Raw genomic sequence first — 18,197 nt, 5'->3', positions numbered from 1 at the left:
TGTTTTACATCTTGGCATGTAATTCCAGAACTTTGCAGAAGCTTGATTAATCACAGATACCCATCTCTCTATAATTGTTTACAAATCTAAGCAAGTTAATGTTCTTGTTTAGCGAATTTAGTCATGAAAACATGTTACAATTTTGTAGAGAAGGTCGTTCAAAACTAATAAATCACATGCATAAAGCTAATGATTGCTTGTTGAAACTTTGTTGTTGAATACTTTCAATAATGAATGCGAATATTGCTTTTTGTTCACAGCATACCCTTGAAGTCACGAAAGGAAAGAAAAGACGAATTCCTGATACTCAAGTACCAAGTGTTTCGCTGAAGAAGAAATGTGTATTCATCTGCTTCACTTCAGGATAAGATGGCAAAAGAAGTCCAGGAAGCTTATTGTGGTAAGTTTTTGAAAGCTTGCTGCATGGAGTGTTACATGATTTATTTTTTTGGATTTTACAAATGGACATACACAAAGGTGCTATATGTTTGTTTTCATTTAACATTTAAACTGACATCAAGCAAAGGGCAGATTTCGATCTGTAAGTTTGAAAACTGATGTGAAAATCAAGAAACAGTAGTCTACAGAATCTTTCACATGTGATTCTCAAGTTAAAAGAAACAAAGTATTTTCTACATGGTAACATGTGTTTAGTTTTGAAGTTGTTTTGGAAGTAGTTTGTAGTTTTCTTCTAAAGTTTGTCAGGGTGGTCTGTACAGTGCTAGTGTTCGAGGCTCCTTTAACATCCAAGCTTATTATTAGTTGTCTCCTAGAACATGTAATTCAACAAGGTAGCATAGACTATTATCTGAGTGTCCATGCTGTGACAAAAATGTTGAAAACATTCATTATAAAATCAAGATGTTTGATTTAACCTTTGATGCAACGTATGAACGAAAATTTTCACCGATGCTTTGCTGTAAGAATTGCATCATACGTAATGTCAATCGTGCACTTGAAATATGCACTTTGTGTTGACAGACAAAAACAGTCCACTTGAAATCTGCATTTGCCAAGTTAGTTACATTTATTAGCAGGCTGTCAGTGAAGAGAAGCTAATAGATGGATGTGTGGCAGTGTCCATTGTCAATCAACTTTTTACATTCAAAGCTGTTCCATAACGGCCTCTCCTACTCCTTTAATGGTTAGAGTACAGGTCCCTCGGGATGACCAAAATCAGATTTCTTTAAATTGTAATTTAATATGCAAAAATGTTTTTGATGCTGATGTTGCTCTATTGAGCATTATCATTACATTGCTTGTATTTAACACGCCATGTATGTAAGTTTGTTCTGTCTGACTTTTTCCATGTTGTTTTTGGAATAGGAACATACAAGATCAATATCGATGTGTTGCAAGTACGAGACAACATTCGAGAGTGTGATTCCTTGTTTTTAAGGAATCTGAAGAAACAGATGGAGGAATTTGCGGATGAAGCTTATCAACCTTTGTGTGTAGTGGTTGAAGATGTGGAATGTAGTGTGGACTTTGATAGTAAAAAGGTATTACATAAAATGGATCATATTCAATCAATAAAGCACACCCAGCGATGGTATACCACAAGATTTTGACCAGTTCACGACATATATGCATGAGCGAAGTGAGTGCATATATGAAGTGAACTGGTCAAATCTCTTATACTGGGTGTGATGTTGCTTTTATATCATAACAGTATATTGAAATTCTGGCATGGAACGTCATACGGGGTTTTTTGCTCAAGCTGAGAGCTTGCACGTATGCCAGCCAATGTATATCGCTAATATACAATTGTTCTTACTGCGTCTCGACCATTCAGATTGCTGTATTTGTGCTATCAATATACTGGTATGATATAATACCCAATATCTCTTGTTCCTTTGTTGTATCAGCATGAGTGTCATTTGTGCTGCGTCAGACATGAGACAAAGTCAAGTGTCTGGCACAGCACAATTGTCACGAATGCTAATACAATGCAAGGAACAGTTGATATTGGGTATGTATGCTAATACAATGCAAGGAATCGGTAATGTTGGGTAATAGCCAAGTTATCATATACCCATGCCCAGAATTTTACTAATACTGACATAAAACCTTAAATTCTTAGGCTTTACTTAATTACGCCTTGTGCATAATATTTAAATATCCATGTTCCTCAAAGCCCTTCAAATTTTTACGTTGGTGACATCGCTTCACAAGGGGAGAGTGACAGCCATTTTGTTTGTTAATGTTATTTACCATCAAATTGCAAATGTAGTTTGGGAATACCCCAAAACCGATGACGTTTTTCCTGCATTTCTTGTCATTTACCATGAAATATCACTGCTGATATTTTACAGTAAACATCACTAGGATGAGGTGATACAGACATGGTTATATTATGTTCTATATCCCACTTTCAGGTATTAGAATATGAACTTTGCCATACCAATATTTCACCATAACCAAAACCACATGTCAACTTTGCAGATCGTACACATAAAAGGAATGCATGTATATTGTTGTGTGGCAGCCTACAAAATGGTTATATACGTAGATCGCAGTGCAATATTTTTCCAGTAAACATACAATGACATTTTTTGCATCAAGGTAGAATTGACCTTAAGTTTTTAGACAACCATTCGTAAGGCTCTTTATTAACTTGCATTTACATCAGGTTTTGTTTGAAAAGCAAACTTGTTGTGGACATTGAGTTTTCATCAGTGTAATTTCACAGTGATCTTTTGCCATTTTTTGTCTGGCCACTGAAATAAACTAACAAAAATTTCCACCTTCATCAATAATGTGTCTCAAAAATTTATTGTGTACATAGCCACAGCAGAGCTGCACTAGCAATCAGGTCACGGGTTAATCAATCTGTGGTGTTTTGCCTAAAAAAATAAATTGTAGACGCCATGGCTCTGGATTACCTAATGTGGCAGACAGCAATAGAAATTTTTTATGTGCATTTTTCCATGCATCTCCCTGATTCAACTTTCACTCCTACCAGGCAGATGAGAAAATTGTACCGATGAGATGATAGCTATACTGAAAAAGATAGGCATCTGTAATAGTGGAAATTTCTAAGTTGTCCTGGATACCAGAAAGTTACCCTGTGTTCATATCATAATTTTGGTTTTCAAAAATGTCATAGGTTTTAAATTGCATGTCCTGTATTTTACACCTTTTACCTTCTATTGCAGATCAATGGGTATACTTATGGTGTGATTGGTGGTCAACATTGCCTCGAAGCAACCAAAGAAATCAGCAAATCAACAAAATATTCATCAGATAAACGATTCAAGAGTCGAAATTGTGTGGTTTATTGTGGACTAAGTGCTGAACAGAAACAGTGGCTTGCTGTGAAGCACAATTCAACTGGGAATACAGACATGCTGTAACGTTGAAGGACAAGGTTTGTTTCCACAAGTTTGTTTCACCCTAAAAATACATGTATAACCCTTTGAGCGCCAATGTCAATTTTGTCACCTCTGTAAAATGAAACTCAAACAATTTCTTTCACATTTTCTCAGAATTGTTATAAAAAACTGAAGCCAATATGATATCATGTCAATTCAGTCCAAATCTATTACAAAAATTACAGAAAATTATACACAAATTTACAAAATGCACTAAAATTTTGGAGGGAACAATATGGCACTCAAAGGGTTAATACAGGCTGAAATGATGTTATTCCTGTTGATCAGAAAATAAAGGAGCACGCGCGGTTGGTTTGTTATCTATCCAACATGTACAAAAGTATATTAATGAGACTAAATTGAGACAAGAATTATAACTATCAGAAGAAAAGAGGCTTTCAAATACTTCTGTGCCCACTTCTGTCTGTTAAGCTTCTGCCAACTTGTGATTTTCGTGACTTCAAACAATTGATCAAACAAAGCAATATTACATTGCAGCTCTTAACTTTCAGTAAATGCCTCTGTAGACATATGGGTAATTTTCATGTAGTCCTGACTAGTGTCACAACAAAGGAAATTCACTATCCTAGGTGGTAATTGTTAATCTCTAAGTGCTGCAGACACATCAGTGTGAGACTGTATGTGTATCAGTCTGTCCTTCAGGCAGGTCAAAGCTCTAACATCACACCAAATGTAAGCAGCCTTTTTGCGTTATAAATAAATGTTTGGATGATTATCTGGAAAATTTTAATCTCACAGATGTGCCTTAAAATTCCATTTTAAATATTGTTATATGACAATACAAAATTTAGAGGCAGTTTATATTGTTTTATAGTAAGCTGATTTTGCAGATTTGAGCAATTTTGTTAAGTCTTTGTCTTTCACTCATCAGAGATACTTTTGACACAGGTCTCATGTTTATTGATGACATGCCTTCATAACATTTAGTTGACAGGCACCAATCCTATCATACAGTTATTCTGTCATCGGAAGAAACTGCCAAGAAATTTCCAGAAGATGATCATTTGAATTCCATCAAGTACCTTTCTGTACCTGCCAAAGTAGCTTCATAAACTGAAAAACTTGTCATTGCTAACCAGGTACATAACATTTATACTGCCAAAAAAGACCATTCAACCTTGATACTGTACATTGGCTTGTATTACCAACCAAAGCACACAAATCATTATAAGTGTTTATGAAAACCTAGTCTTCTATAAAAAGCAATAACTTCTCAGTAACACTACTTGTTCAAACCTATTATAACAATATAAGGTCCAAGTTTTGTGAATCGTTGTTAAATTAATATTTTTAAAAGTGAAATCTGTATTTGTTCAAAGGTAGCATTGGATTTTGTTGGGGCTCTTAATTGTCTAATTATGTTTATTTATGAAATTAACAGGAAAGGGATATGTTTTAAGTATAAAGACAGTTGTCTCCTTTTTTGGCTCAACTTCATTTTCTTTGGTCAAATGCTTGTCTCATACCATATGAAGTTAGTTTACTGATATCTTGGGTGGACTTTGATTGTAGTTTAAAATTTGCTGTAAAACTGCACAGTTTTCTTGTTTCAGTCATTTCCATATTTGATTGTTTATAGTATAACTTCCCAAAAATTAGTGGGGCACATTATATTATCTTTTCATCACCAAAGTCATGTAAAATAGAGATCCTGCAAGTCGTACTTGAAACCAAAGGCCACTGTCAAGAAAGATCGAGTGTTTTTTAGCACGTTGTGTCTTTCTTGAGTTTATATTTCTCATTTGCCCTACTGCTTGATCAGTTGACTTTTTTCCATTGGGTAAATTTAGTACCATCAGTAATTAGTTATTTGTATTGTATTTGTGGTAAAATGTCGTACTCTATTTATTGTAGGTTGCAATTTGTAGGAAGTTGAAAGAAAACATTGCAGATATTAAGAAGTGGAAGGCAACTTGTGGATTGATTTTAAACCAGGTGAGAAGTTAATGCCATGAAGTAGTACACACACACACACACACACACACACACACACACACACACACACACACACATATATATGTATATATATATATATATATATATATATATATATATATATATATATATATATATATATATGATGTATATGCAAAAAAAATAATTACAGTGAATTTCTAAATAGCTTGGAATTACAATGTGCTTAGGTGATTAGAATAAACGTTTCTAGCAATAAAAAAATCACACCAATTGCATCTAATGCATACGTTCTCCTTTGATAGATTTGGCAACAATTTAACCCAATACGACGTCCACTATTCTGGCTTACAGAACACAATCAGTGTAGGAAACATCAATAAGCATACGACCTATATACACTGTAGCGATTAAAACATATCATTTACTGCACAGTTTCATCGACAGAAAATGTGATAACTTGAAGGCAATCAGTGTTTCCGCTTCCTGCTCGCCAAATCACAAGTGTGAGAAAAAAGTAGCATTTGGCGAGAAGAATTTGGCAAAAATTAGCCAAATTTGCGAATCTAAAATTGCACTATGACGTCAACATGGTGTCCGCACACTGTCATGCATTACAACTTGAGATGTAATAATTTATCTCTGTATATACCTGACCTTGTATGTCAGGAGATCCTATTTGTAACACATACAGTAATGAATAAAATTGTAATAGCTCACAAACCAGAAGTGAGGCAGGTACACCATGACTACTTGACTAAAATGTTTCAAAGTTTTGGATTGGACTATGCGCAATGTGCATAGGGATTCCTCTATGCAGTATGTGACAGCCATGTCGTCGTCAACGCTGAAGGATCGTTGTGACGGTGAAACTAAGCGAAAACGGCAAACTTTCCCTTTTGGCTTCGGCTGCTCCACCATATTGGGGAGAAACCACCCTTAACGCAGGTTCTAAGCGCAAGTAAAGCTATGAAATGGAAAGAAGATTATGATCAGAGTAGGAAAGTCGAACGTGAACTTGGAAAGTGAGGTAACGGCAGGGTCAAAAGTATTATACCGCATGGCATTTTTATAACGTACAGCGAGTAAGGCACTCCTGAACAGCATAAATGTTCGTGGTGTATTGCTGCCAACAAGAAAATATCTTTACTGACGTAGATTCTTGTGTGAATTGGCCTCCTTAAAGATTTATTCTCGAGAATTTGTCATTTTTGTGACGTGACATCGTCAACAGATTTTCAGAGAAGGCGCTCGTTGGGGCTAGTCAGCCGAGTTGACGTACTTCGGCATTCCTGTGCAAATCCGCATGTCTTATCAGGATATTTGAGCATTTAACTTGGTCATCAGTGAAACAAAAAGATGTTTCTCCATATCAAACTGTTATATATTTTATGGTGATGTTTACATAATAGACTTCAAAATTTTGGATTTATGATCTGCGTTTTCCGTGGTCTGTAGCATGATTCAAGCTTGCTGTGAATACGCACTGACGTCTTTGATGATGACCCCTGACCCAAGCGTCATTGATATGCTGTGTGCTGTCCAAGCATCACTTGCCAAATTTAAGCCTAGAGGAAATGTACCCAAAGTCTACAATGCAAACATTTCTCAAATCTTAGCGTATTTTGCTTTTGAACTGCTACGAGAATGGATATCTGATCCATTTGAAAAACCAGTATGCTGAACCAGGTTTCATGCCGTTGTCTATAGCAATATGTACAGTATAGCACTGATAGCCATTTCAGGTTTGTTACTAAATATAGCTGGATATACACTGAACTTTCAACAAGTATCGCTTGAAATTCTGACAAATTTTATGTTGTATGCGCTATACGTGGCTGATTTTGGCACCTTGTAATCTGAACCATAAATTGGTGTGACTTTTAGTATTCATAGTAGCACTAACAGGGCTTATTTCCGTCATGCTTGCAGAAAATGCAGACAAATATTTATTTTTGCATATTAACGAGAGAAATGACGTCATTTCATTTGGCTTGGCTAATTGAATATCTGATTTGGCAAATAATTTTGAGGGCTTCTAGCCAAATTTGCTACAAGATTTTGGAACCCAGGGGAAACACTGGCAATGTAAGAATGTTCAAGCATCAGTGTACCTATGACTTTTTTAATGAGAGCAGAGTAATAGTGACAATGTTCAGTTGACCTTAACCCAATGAATGTCATATTGGCGTAAATTGTTGCAATATCTATCAAAGGAGAACGTTTGTAATGAATGCAGATGGCGTCATTTTCTACCGCCAGACATGTTTCTCTTACCACCCAAGCAGATGTAATTCTATGCTAATTTGAAATTCACTGTTACCGTATATATATAATGCTAAAAACATTCAGTACTTCACCAAGTAAAAAAGGTCAGGTAATGATCGGTGAAATTCTGCCACTAATGGACAATTTCTATTACATGCACTGCACTCTGTGGATTGGTATGTTGTTCTGTGTTGTTAGTATACTCACTTAATGCGTTCCCAGTCTGCTCACAGCCACTAAGTTCACAGTAAGACAGGCATCCTAAAAATCCTAAAAACACTTAAATTTTGATTGATTCTGGTGAAATTTGACTTAAGAGATGTATAAGGTTATTCACAAATTACCCAGACTTGTCTGAGTACATCTTGCAGTGGAGGTATTGTCTACGATGCGACTATACCTCCACGGAACAATGTACTTGGACGTAAATCCTAGTAGTATAATGTGAATAACCTTTTATTATTACTTTGTGCCAGAAGTGATTTATAATGTTGTGCTTTTAGCATTGAGCAGTGTAATTTCACACAAGGACATCTGTACACTCTGAGTTATATATGTTAGGTCTTGGGTGGTTTCTAACATTTTTACATGCAAAACAATGGAATGGGCATAATTGCGCTATCCATAGGTAGTATCCTACCTTAATTGGCAAATCAGCATCAATTATTACCAAAATTATCTTATGTATCATATTGAGACTATATCACCCACTAGGTTGTTTTAATTATCTAAAAGCTATTGACTTTTTGATGCGCTGTTTCTATCCGTGGAAATATAAATACAAACAAATGAATTATTATAATCAAAAAATCCCATCATCCGCCTTATGCGTATATATATAAGCAACAGCAAATTTTCAGCTCTCTTGTTTTTATGTAATGTATGTTTGATATCAACCTCGTGTGAAATGCTACAGTCCGTTCATTTTTAACTTTACTTTTGCAACCTATATACTCACAGAGCAAAGGAAGTCCTTTGGTGGACGTAGCCTGCTTTTTGGCCGGAATGAGTGACCCAACACATCAGATATTACAAGACATCTTCACAATGAGTGAAGACAGCTCATTAAAAGGTCAGAAGTGCAAGGTGAAGGACAGTATCTCAAAGCCCGACATTCCATCATATGTTTTCAGACCGATTAGAACACTTGATCCTGCAACAGTAACAGCGCTTCTTACAGATGTGAGAGACAGAAATCTATCAATCGCTGAAATGCATAAGGAAGGGCAAGTGCTCAACAAACTTGCATTAGTACAAAAAGCATTCCTTCACCAAATGGACATATCAACATGGGAGGAAGCACAAACTCTCTATCCAGATGAGACTAGTAGGGAAAGCTTGGCAAGATTTCTTGTCCACAATTTTAGGCCAAACCCACCTGCAGTATTCATAAACTACTGTCATCGTTTAAGAGTAGAGAGGGAGGAAGTCACCAACAGTGGCCAAGGAAGAAAGTGTGCTTCCTCGGTGAAGATAGATGCAAAGCTGTCATCACAGAGGGTGATATTCTGCAGTTCACGCCAGAACATCTGAAAGAGCTGACTTGTCACGAAACTGGAGTTGATCTTGTCATCCTTGATATGCCGATGGTAAGTCAATTTGTTTTTCTCTCTCTCGCAAACGCACACACACACACACACACACACACACACACACACATATATATATATATATATATATATATATATATATATATGTACATATATATGTACATATATATGTCTGTGTGTAAGTAGATATATAAAATATAATACAAATTACTCCAAGAGAACAGTAGTATACGCTACTGAAGTTGCATTTATTGTGTAATCTTCACTTACACATGTAACAATTTCGTACTTGAAGTAATTTGTGTTATTGCATATACAGTGCTCTAATTAAGCAATAAATCAAACCCAGCGACGGTATACCACGAGATTTTGACCAGTTCATGACATATAGGCACGACCAATAGTGAGTGCATATATGAAGTGAACTGGTCAAAATCTCATGGTATACCGTCGCTGGGTGTGATTTATTGATAATATATCATACCAGTATATTGAAATTCTGGCATGTAACATCAAAAAACTGATTTTTGTTCAATGTGAGATTCGCGCGTATGCCGGTTGTGGTATATCGCCAATATACCACGTTTCTTTCATGTCTCAACCAATCAGATAGCTATATTTGCGCCATCAATATACTGGTATGATATTCAATCAATAAAGCACCCCCAGCGATGGTATACCACGAGATTTTGACCAGTTCAAGACAGATATGCATGAGTGATAGCAAGTGCATATATGAAGTGAACTTCATATATTTTGATAAATATAAAATAATGAAAATAAAGCCAAAATTTGCAGATCATGTGCTTTTAATGCTTGCATAAAAATATTTCTGTGAACTGCAAGCCTAGTACTTGTCTAATTGGTATACAGGCCCCTTTTGATAATTCAAATCAGATATTGTAAATTTTTATGAGAAAACACAGCTGTGATTTTTTAGGCCATTTTTTGTAAAAAATATTTTTTATATGTAGTAAACATGTTACTATGTATAACCTAATGGAGATGTTGTTACATTACACCAAAATCAGCAATCATTGTTTAAATGTCGGGCTCCTCATAATAGTTTTCAAGATACAGGGCCTCCACTCATCTAACATTGTGAACTTGTTGGAAGGAGAACCATTTAAGGGTTGTTGTGTCATGCTACATATACTTTGATAGAAAGGGGTGCAGTGAACACATACCCAACATCTACTATAATGTAAACCAGTTGAACAATGTTACATTCCAAATATTCCTCATTACTCTTTGATATGTCCCGTTCACCCAATAAGATTTCATCTTCTAAAGGGGTATTTGACTCTTTCTAAACACACGGGAATGGGACCAGAAGGAAGTGAAGGCATTTGTTGTTACTATCAAAAATCTCAATGTCAGTGTCAACCTGCCGCAGTACACCATACTTGTGATGTGCGAAATGCATGAAATAAGCATGGTTAAGGAGACGCTAAAAGCTGCAGGCTACTGCAAGGTAGACCTAGGGTTTTACCATATCGAAGATGCTGTGCCAGGTAAAGTAGAATTTATGTGTTACTAGCATTGAGAAGGAGCATGGCCATGATATGATAATAATGTTGTTGATAAAGGCTTAATAGCTGTGTTTGTTCCTTTTTTTCTTAAGCGGCCAATTTATAATTTGAAGTATGATCTTAAAGACATTATTATTATGTAAGAGTAATAACTTTTAGCATAAAAATCAACGGAAATTAACTTCAACCAAAGTCTCCTTTGATGTGGTCATCTCAACAAAATGGTACCGCTGTTGACAGGCTGTACTGCTGATTGGCAGATTAGTGTACGGAAACTCTTACTGGTTTCATTGATCAAATATCTAGCATTTCTTCTTTGCTAACAACTGTGGATGATGTTAATTTACACTCTGTCATATAAATGCTATTGGAAGAGTGTATTTTCGGCAAAATCAAAAACATTCCAATTACTGAATAAACCTACACACAGCCAATTGCATAAAAATCTAACCATGAATTCTTTCCCAGATTCTGCTACATTAACCAATGCAGTTCATCCCATTGTCATCGGTTACTGGAATCAAGACAGACAACTTCGGAGACACACACATCAACACAGAGGGGGATAAATCAGGGAAAAGACACAACCTATGGCAATGCAAGTCCCCCGAATTGCACAAGGATGAAGAAGGAAGAGTCATAAATACAACTCAAAAATCACAAGAACTGATGACAACGCTGATAGAGTTATTTTCCTTCAAGAAGCAATGGGTACTTGACGCTTGCTGTGGCACAGGTTAGAAAGCTTTTCTGTGGCTCAAAATATTACGTTCAGTTAGAAATAAATCAATTTTGCATACTTGTATTGTTAATGAATTATTCTGTAAGTGAATAATGTAGAAATCAATTTGCAAGCAAACATTGTTGGGTTAGAAAGTAGGCGCAATTTGTAAAGCTTTGATTCATATTGATACTGTGAAGAAAACATTTACCTTGACTTGAAATTTGTACATATATTTTCATTACAAGATGCCTTCTGAAATAGACTGCATTAGTGTTGTCAAATTTAAGTCAGAACTCTTCCGATCTTCCCATTTACAGTGCATATTTGACCTTTAAGCCATCTCAAATTTAACACTTTTACTGCCACACATGTAACTTCCCCCATCTTGCAAGTCAGTACAAAGTAGTATTGAGCCAAAACCATATGTAATTTCACCCGCTTGCTTGGTCTGTTATACTTATAGCATCTTTTGTCCACAAAAAAATCAAGTTTACAGTACTTATGTTCTCAACACCCTTCAAAAGTTCAATAATATGTTAAAAAATACACCATATGGAATATGTTGTGCTTCACTAGATTAACATTCTTGACCTGATGTTGAAATATGGACTTGGCAGGAAAAGGTTTAAAATTATTAAACAATAGACACTTTTACAGAAAAAAAATTAGCTGGTGTAAGTCTGAATGATGTTTATTCTCTTTGTTTCAGGTTCTGCTGTAGCAGCAGCAATGCAGTGTTCCAGAAACTGCATCGGAGTGGACATTGACCATCGTCAGGCTAAACATGCAGAACTTATTTGCGAGTCAGCTGCATACGCAACAGTAGAAGACATGAGTTTCGGAACAGATACCTCAGAATGAAAGTTCTTTTAGATTTAGACTGTAGGTTCCTATGGGTAACCATTGTAAGGTTTGTTCAAATCGTGCTCGGAATTTGCGTAGATGTTACCAGGTTTAATCTGATACGGTCTTTATGAAATCTTTGATTGTAAAATTTGGATACTACTTTGGCCATACTTAGTCAGGCCATCCTAGAGTGGGCAGTTTCAGACTTGTGTTTTCCAACATGCTGTTTTTACAGTTTTTAGCATACATTTAGTATACCAATGCAGGGCTTGAAATTAATATTTTCCCCTGGTACGTCCACTTGCACTTTCTGGTCCTTGACATTTAGCAATAGTGATGCGGCGAAGTGGTTTTCTTTTTTTCCCCCTCTTTTTTTTAACAATGCTGTTTGGCACTATTGATGCAATAGTTATTGAATTTTTCATCACTGGCTGCATAGTACTTCCGTTTTCTGTTTCGTATTTTCGGACATGCAAACAGGGATATCAAGAGACAGTGACAAGAGACAATCTTATTTTGGCCTTTTTTTGGACAACAGTGCTACTCAAAAGTTTGGTGATCTATTGACAACTCGTTTCATTCTCAGAGTTGTATGAAAATTTTGATATTCATCATGACAACGACCACGACCTTCTCAGCACGTTGAGACTAGACATACTGTAGCAGTGCTAAAAGGGAGGAGGCATATTGCCCTTGATTGATATATTATGCTCAAATTTCAATGAAAATGCACTTTCATTGACCATAACTTTCAGTGCCTGTCATTCAAGTTCGTCAGTTCACATATTGGACATAGCACGCCAAGTACTGACTGAATTTTATGTCCCGGACTTTGGTAGTCCATGTGGGCTACGATTTCATGGATTTTGGTAGCCCCAGGGAAAAGTTGGAAAAGTTGTCCGTCAACATCAAAACTCGCAAAACAGCTGCACTTTTTTTAGCTTAGGATTTGGTGTGTTGATGCATCCATGGGTATAGGTTGGATTTTGTTCAAATGAAGTTTGCATTGCCCAAATTATGCTAACGAGCTGAAAAATGTAAAAATGGTCAAAAATCTATAACTCAAGAACCTGGTACCTTAGGTAATCCTTATACACATGTATATTGTGACGATCTCTTGAATTATGTATTTTTGTTGAATTTTTTGATTATGTTTCTCATTTAAAAGTTCTTAAAAGTAAAAGTTATTCTTCTCTGAAACTGTTGGCAAAATCACTCTCAAAATTTGGGTTGGATATTTGGAAGGGTGTTACCCTTCTAATTTGTTGAAATTTTGACAAAATAGGCAAACTTGCAGTTTGAAGACTTTTGTTATTTATGGTAAAAAAAAACGAATTTTTTTTTTTCTTCAAACCTGTTGGACAGACAGCTTTTTGGTGTACAGAATGCCAGGGGTGACAATACTTGGATATGTGGAAATAGTCCAGGAATATGGAAATTTGTATTTTTAAGACAATGTTGTCATTTTCGGTGATGGAAACATATTTTTAAATCAATTTTGTCATTTTTGGTGAAGAAAAATTGTTCTCAAGAACTACTTGTCTGATAGCTTTGTAATTTGGTAATTAAGTCCTGAAAGATCTTTTCAAAGCGTTGGCAAAATTAGTATAATCTAGGAAATTTTCTCAGTCTGTGATCTTCAATGACCTATACCAACCCATGTTGTGAGACAGTGGTTAAGGCTGTGAACATAATTTTGTCATATTTGGTATCAATTGGAGTGACAACTGATTCAGAAAACAAAGCTGGGGTTTTCATATTAGCACAATGAATACAATTTTACTATGAAAGACACACAAGAACTGATAAGAAATTGGATCCAAGATAATTCCTGGTTTTCTTGACACCAACGTTTATGCAGACCACAGAACAGATGCTTCTTGCTGCAGCGGGCATTGCTCTGCGAGCTGTAGATTTCTGTAGCTTGCGTTTTTGTCATTTGTACTCCTGTTATGTCTCTTGAAATGACAGTTCTCGTCCTTGCTAACTATGTCGTTGACCGGTCATTGATAGTCTGTTGGCATATATACGCGTATGGCTAAGTGTTTAGCTCCATGGCTTGAGCAAGCCCCATTCAACTGATTCAAGAAAATCATGATCAAATGTGATCTCAATCTGGCGTGTAATTACTGTTCAATATTCAGCAGATATTGAACTTAGATTAATTGACCTTTTATTGCGTGTTAGATTTGGAAAGGTGGTATGCTTGTGACAAATCAGCCGCCATATCAGTGGCAATATCGCAAACATAATAATCAACCTGTAACCTCATGCGGCATTCTCAGATATGTTTTCAACAAAGGGGGACCCCCTCAGGAGCATGTGTAGCGCGACGACCACTGCGCTTTAAGTTGTGTTTACGTTCAAATGACAACAGCACTGATAGCAGTTAAAAGTATCACAATTATGTAAAGAACTCACCTACTTTACATTTCCCAACTCTCTCACCTTTTCTTATTGTCAAGCCCTCTCTGATTTTTTTATTGGCATTTGCTAATGTACATAGGATCTGCATGTCCCATCGCTGTAGAAGTTGATATGCATGTTTCTAAAGTTTATCTTCTGTACTTATGTTGTAGACCTTATTTGCTCATGTCACTCTTGTTTTTCTGGTTGCACTGTAGAAATCATTGTCATAACATCAACTCAGAATTTTGCTGCACTGAACAGATAAAACATCATCCATCATTGACCTTTGGTACCAGTAATAGTGTGTACCAATTCCGAGCGAATATTAGCCACACGGTAGCATAATTGGTATTTTAACTTTCTTTTAGGGTGTGTACAATGATATGGATATTTTACATTTTCTGACTGAAATTTACACTTTTTACTTTAATCGTATGATTTGTTTCAAAAGGCAATAAATCAGCTTTAAATGAAAGGATCGTCTCTGTGGTTGAGATTTTAAATGAATGATTTAACTTTAACACAAATGTTGACAAAACAATAAAACTTGAACATTTGTCAAACTTGAACTTCAAGGTGGAAATGTGTTGAGAATGATAATGTTCAACTTTTGTCGAACTTGAACTTCAGTCTATATGTGTTGAGATTGCTGACATTCAACTTTTGTCGAACTTGAACTTCAGTCTATATGTGTTGGGATTGCTGACATTCAACTTTTGTTGAACTTGAACTTCAAAGTGAATGTGTTGTCAGTTCCAAGGTTCAACTTTTGTCGAACTTGAACTTCAAAGTGAATATGTGTTGAGAGTGCTGACATTCAACTTTTGTCGAACTTCAACTTCAAAGTGAATATGTGTTGTCAGTTCCAAGGTTCAACTTTTGTTGAACTTGAACTTCAAAGTGAATTTGTGTTGTCAGTTCCGAGGTTCAACTTTTGTCGAACTTGAACTTGAACTTTAAAGTGAATATGTGTTTGGAATGCCAAGGTTCAACTATGGTTGAAATTGAACTTTCAAAAATCAAATTTTTTTACCAAAAGCTAACATTTGGAAATAAAAAAAAAGTTTGTATGATGCAAATAGAGGATAATTTTCACTTGACAGCATCTCTGACAAAATAGTCAAAAAAATGAGAGAAAATGATTGCAGCAAAAATGAAAATAAATTTTTTCAATGGAAAACCCTTAAATATCTTTAGCAATTAATCGTTTTAAAAAATTCTTTGAAAAAATTAAAGTACAGAAGAGTTTCATTGTTATTAATCTCAATGTTGTTAGGAAAACAGTGAGATCAGATGGTATCACAACATGTAAACTTGAACATTAGATTTTTAATCCTATTTTCATGCAATGAAAACTCTTTTATTTATGATCATCGAAACAATGAAAGATTTTCCCTTTAAAAATCAAAACTCTATTTTCTGGTTAATTATTGCAACATACCAAAAACCAAAGAAAAAATTAAGATGTTCACAACAAAGTTTGGTATTCTTTCATTTTTAAGCTAAATTAGGCAAACCAAGAAATTAAATGTTGCTAATTTCAAATTTTTTTGGTCAAAATTTGGAAAAACGTGGGTTTTTCGTAAAGTGGGAACTGTTTTTAGTTCTGTTAAAAACGGTTCACGCCGTTACAAATATGTAGTATTAGGGTATAATTCTACATATTTTGTTAAAAATACTACTAACGCAAAAGTGTTTTACACCAAGAAAGACATTATCAGTATGCTTGATTTCCTCATCGACAACATATTTGTAGAATTTAGAGGGCACATTTTCCAACAGTGTATAGGAATTCCTATGGGCACTAACTGTGCTCCCTTGCTTGCAGACTTATTTCTGTTCTCACATGAGGCAGAATTTATCCAGAACATAATTAAACAGAAAAGGTCTCTGTACCTCGAACTTTCAATCTAACATATAGATACATAGACGATGTTATTTCTATGAATAACTCTGAATTCAGTAAATATCTCTCTATGATTTATCCTCCAGAATTGAGATTAAAGAAACTAAAGAATCGGCCTTTTCTGCTTCATATCTGAACATTTTACTTGAATTTGACTCTAATGGTCACCTTTCTACTAGGCTATATGACAAGAGAGATGATTATAACTTTAGCATCATCAATTTTCCACACCTCATAAGTAATATTCCACTCTCACTAGCTTATGGGGTATACATTTCCCAGCTTATTCGATATGCTAGAGCATGCAGTTCATATGGTGATTTTATAGAGAGACATGGCCATCTCTCTTACAAACTATTAAATCAAGGTTACACCAGAGCAAGACTTGTCTCTACATTCAAACGCTTTTTGGCAGGTATCGCAAGCTGGTAGATAAATACAATATCTCTCTTCGACAAATGATCACTGATGGCATCGGTGACATTGGGCCTTAGTTAGTGACCACTACCTATCTGACTTATAGATTGATATATGGCGGGTGCCACATGTGGGGCAGGATGCGCTTACTATTTTCGAAACACCTGACATCACTTCTTGGTCTTCTGGCCAGAGGTCCATATATCTTTCTTTCATGAATATGACTTTGTTTGTGTACTGTCTATTTACTGTCTGTTCTGTGCTGTTTTGTGTCCTTGTTGAAAACTATTGTCTTGCGAATTCAGACCTACTGTCATTGGATTATGGATTGGTATGATTGCGATTATTTCCAAACCTGTCACCCTTTTTTTCAAAGTTTGGAGAAGGGCGGTATTTCCATCTGAATGATGGAACGACGTGAAACGCAAAATTCCATCGCATATTATCCGGCAATATGTACACTGTACAGTAGAAATACTGTATACGCTGCAGCCAGTGCAGGTACGTATTTTACGGTATAAGCTTATACTCCACAAAATGGCCACAGGCGGCGTGAACTTTCTGAAAGGATTTCCTAAATGTCCTACTTGGTACCTTAGAGACTTACATGTGATGTCCTGGAAAGTATTCTCTGCAGTAATTCCAGTTTCTGTCAACATGCACACATTTTATAGCTGAACGACATGATAGCACGAGACAGTTCTACGGTACTATACACATTCTCGCGCTCGCAGGCTCAATTGCGCATGCTCATACTGGCAGACTACGTCACCTGTGTTTTGCTTCCGGCGCGGCCGACTTGGCAACTTAGGTTGAGCAAACAAATAACGAACAGCCGAACGCACTCTCGAGACGATCGCTCGCCGTGCGCGTGTTGTTGCTCGAATTCTGACCCATAAACATTTAAAAAATGTATTCAAATGTGATAGTGAAAGCTGTTCTCAATTAACAAGGTGGCATACTCAGCATAGCTGGATGTTTATCGCTAGTTTACCTTTGACCTCGCGATATTTGCAGAAGTTTCTTATTGCACGGACAACTTGATAACATAAAGCATGGCGGTCTGTAAGTATTTTCATTAATGTGTTGTGTAATTTACGAGGTTCAGATTTTAAGTAAATCAATTTTAACAAGATTGAAACCGATTTAACCGTGTCCGCAGTGATTTAATCTGTACATTTCATTGTGTGATTTGTCAAGGGTTATTTTTTATGCGTGTGGGTTTTTTATTTACGT

The 18,197-nt window shown here is 35.8% G+C and overlaps 2 protein-coding genes and 1 long non-coding RNA gene across 3 annotated transcripts in view; 2 read left to right on the top strand and 1 right to left on the bottom strand.

The window, feature by feature from the left end:
- Positions 1 to 18,197, bottom strand: part of LOC139115704 (uncharacterized) — a 381,257-nt gene that overhangs the window by 29,626 nt on the left and 333,434 nt on the right. The gene's annotated exons all lie outside the window — the stretch shown is intronic.
- On the top strand, positions 301 to 9,161 carry LOC139147292 (uncharacterized). The gene is made up of 5 exons (XM_070718327.1): positions 301 to 400; positions 1,327 to 1,502; positions 3,159 to 3,370; positions 5,250 to 5,330; positions 8,538 to 9,161. Exons 1-3 carry the CDS (start codon positions 370 to 372, stop codon positions 3,354 to 3,356), a joined length of 405 nt encoding a protein of 134 aa, XP_070574428.1. The 5' UTR covers positions 301 to 369; the 3' UTR covers positions 3,357 to 3,370; positions 5,250 to 5,330; positions 8,538 to 9,161.
- Positions 10,454 to 12,590, top strand: LOC139115691 (uncharacterized). The gene is made up of 3 exons (XR_011548162.1): positions 10,454 to 10,641; positions 11,128 to 11,395; positions 12,093 to 12,590. It is a non-coding gene; the product is annotated as an uncharacterized lncRNA (long non-coding RNA).

This window comes from Ptychodera flava, chromosome 2, assembly GCF_041260155.1.
Source record: "Ptychodera flava strain L36383 chromosome 2, AS_Pfla_20210202, whole genome shotgun sequence".
NCBI lineage: Eukaryota > Metazoa > Hemichordata > Enteropneusta > Ptychoderidae > Ptychodera > Ptychodera flava.
The sequence above is the reverse complement of the archived record's forward strand: the minus strand, read 5'-3'. Positions and strand labels throughout refer to the sequence as shown.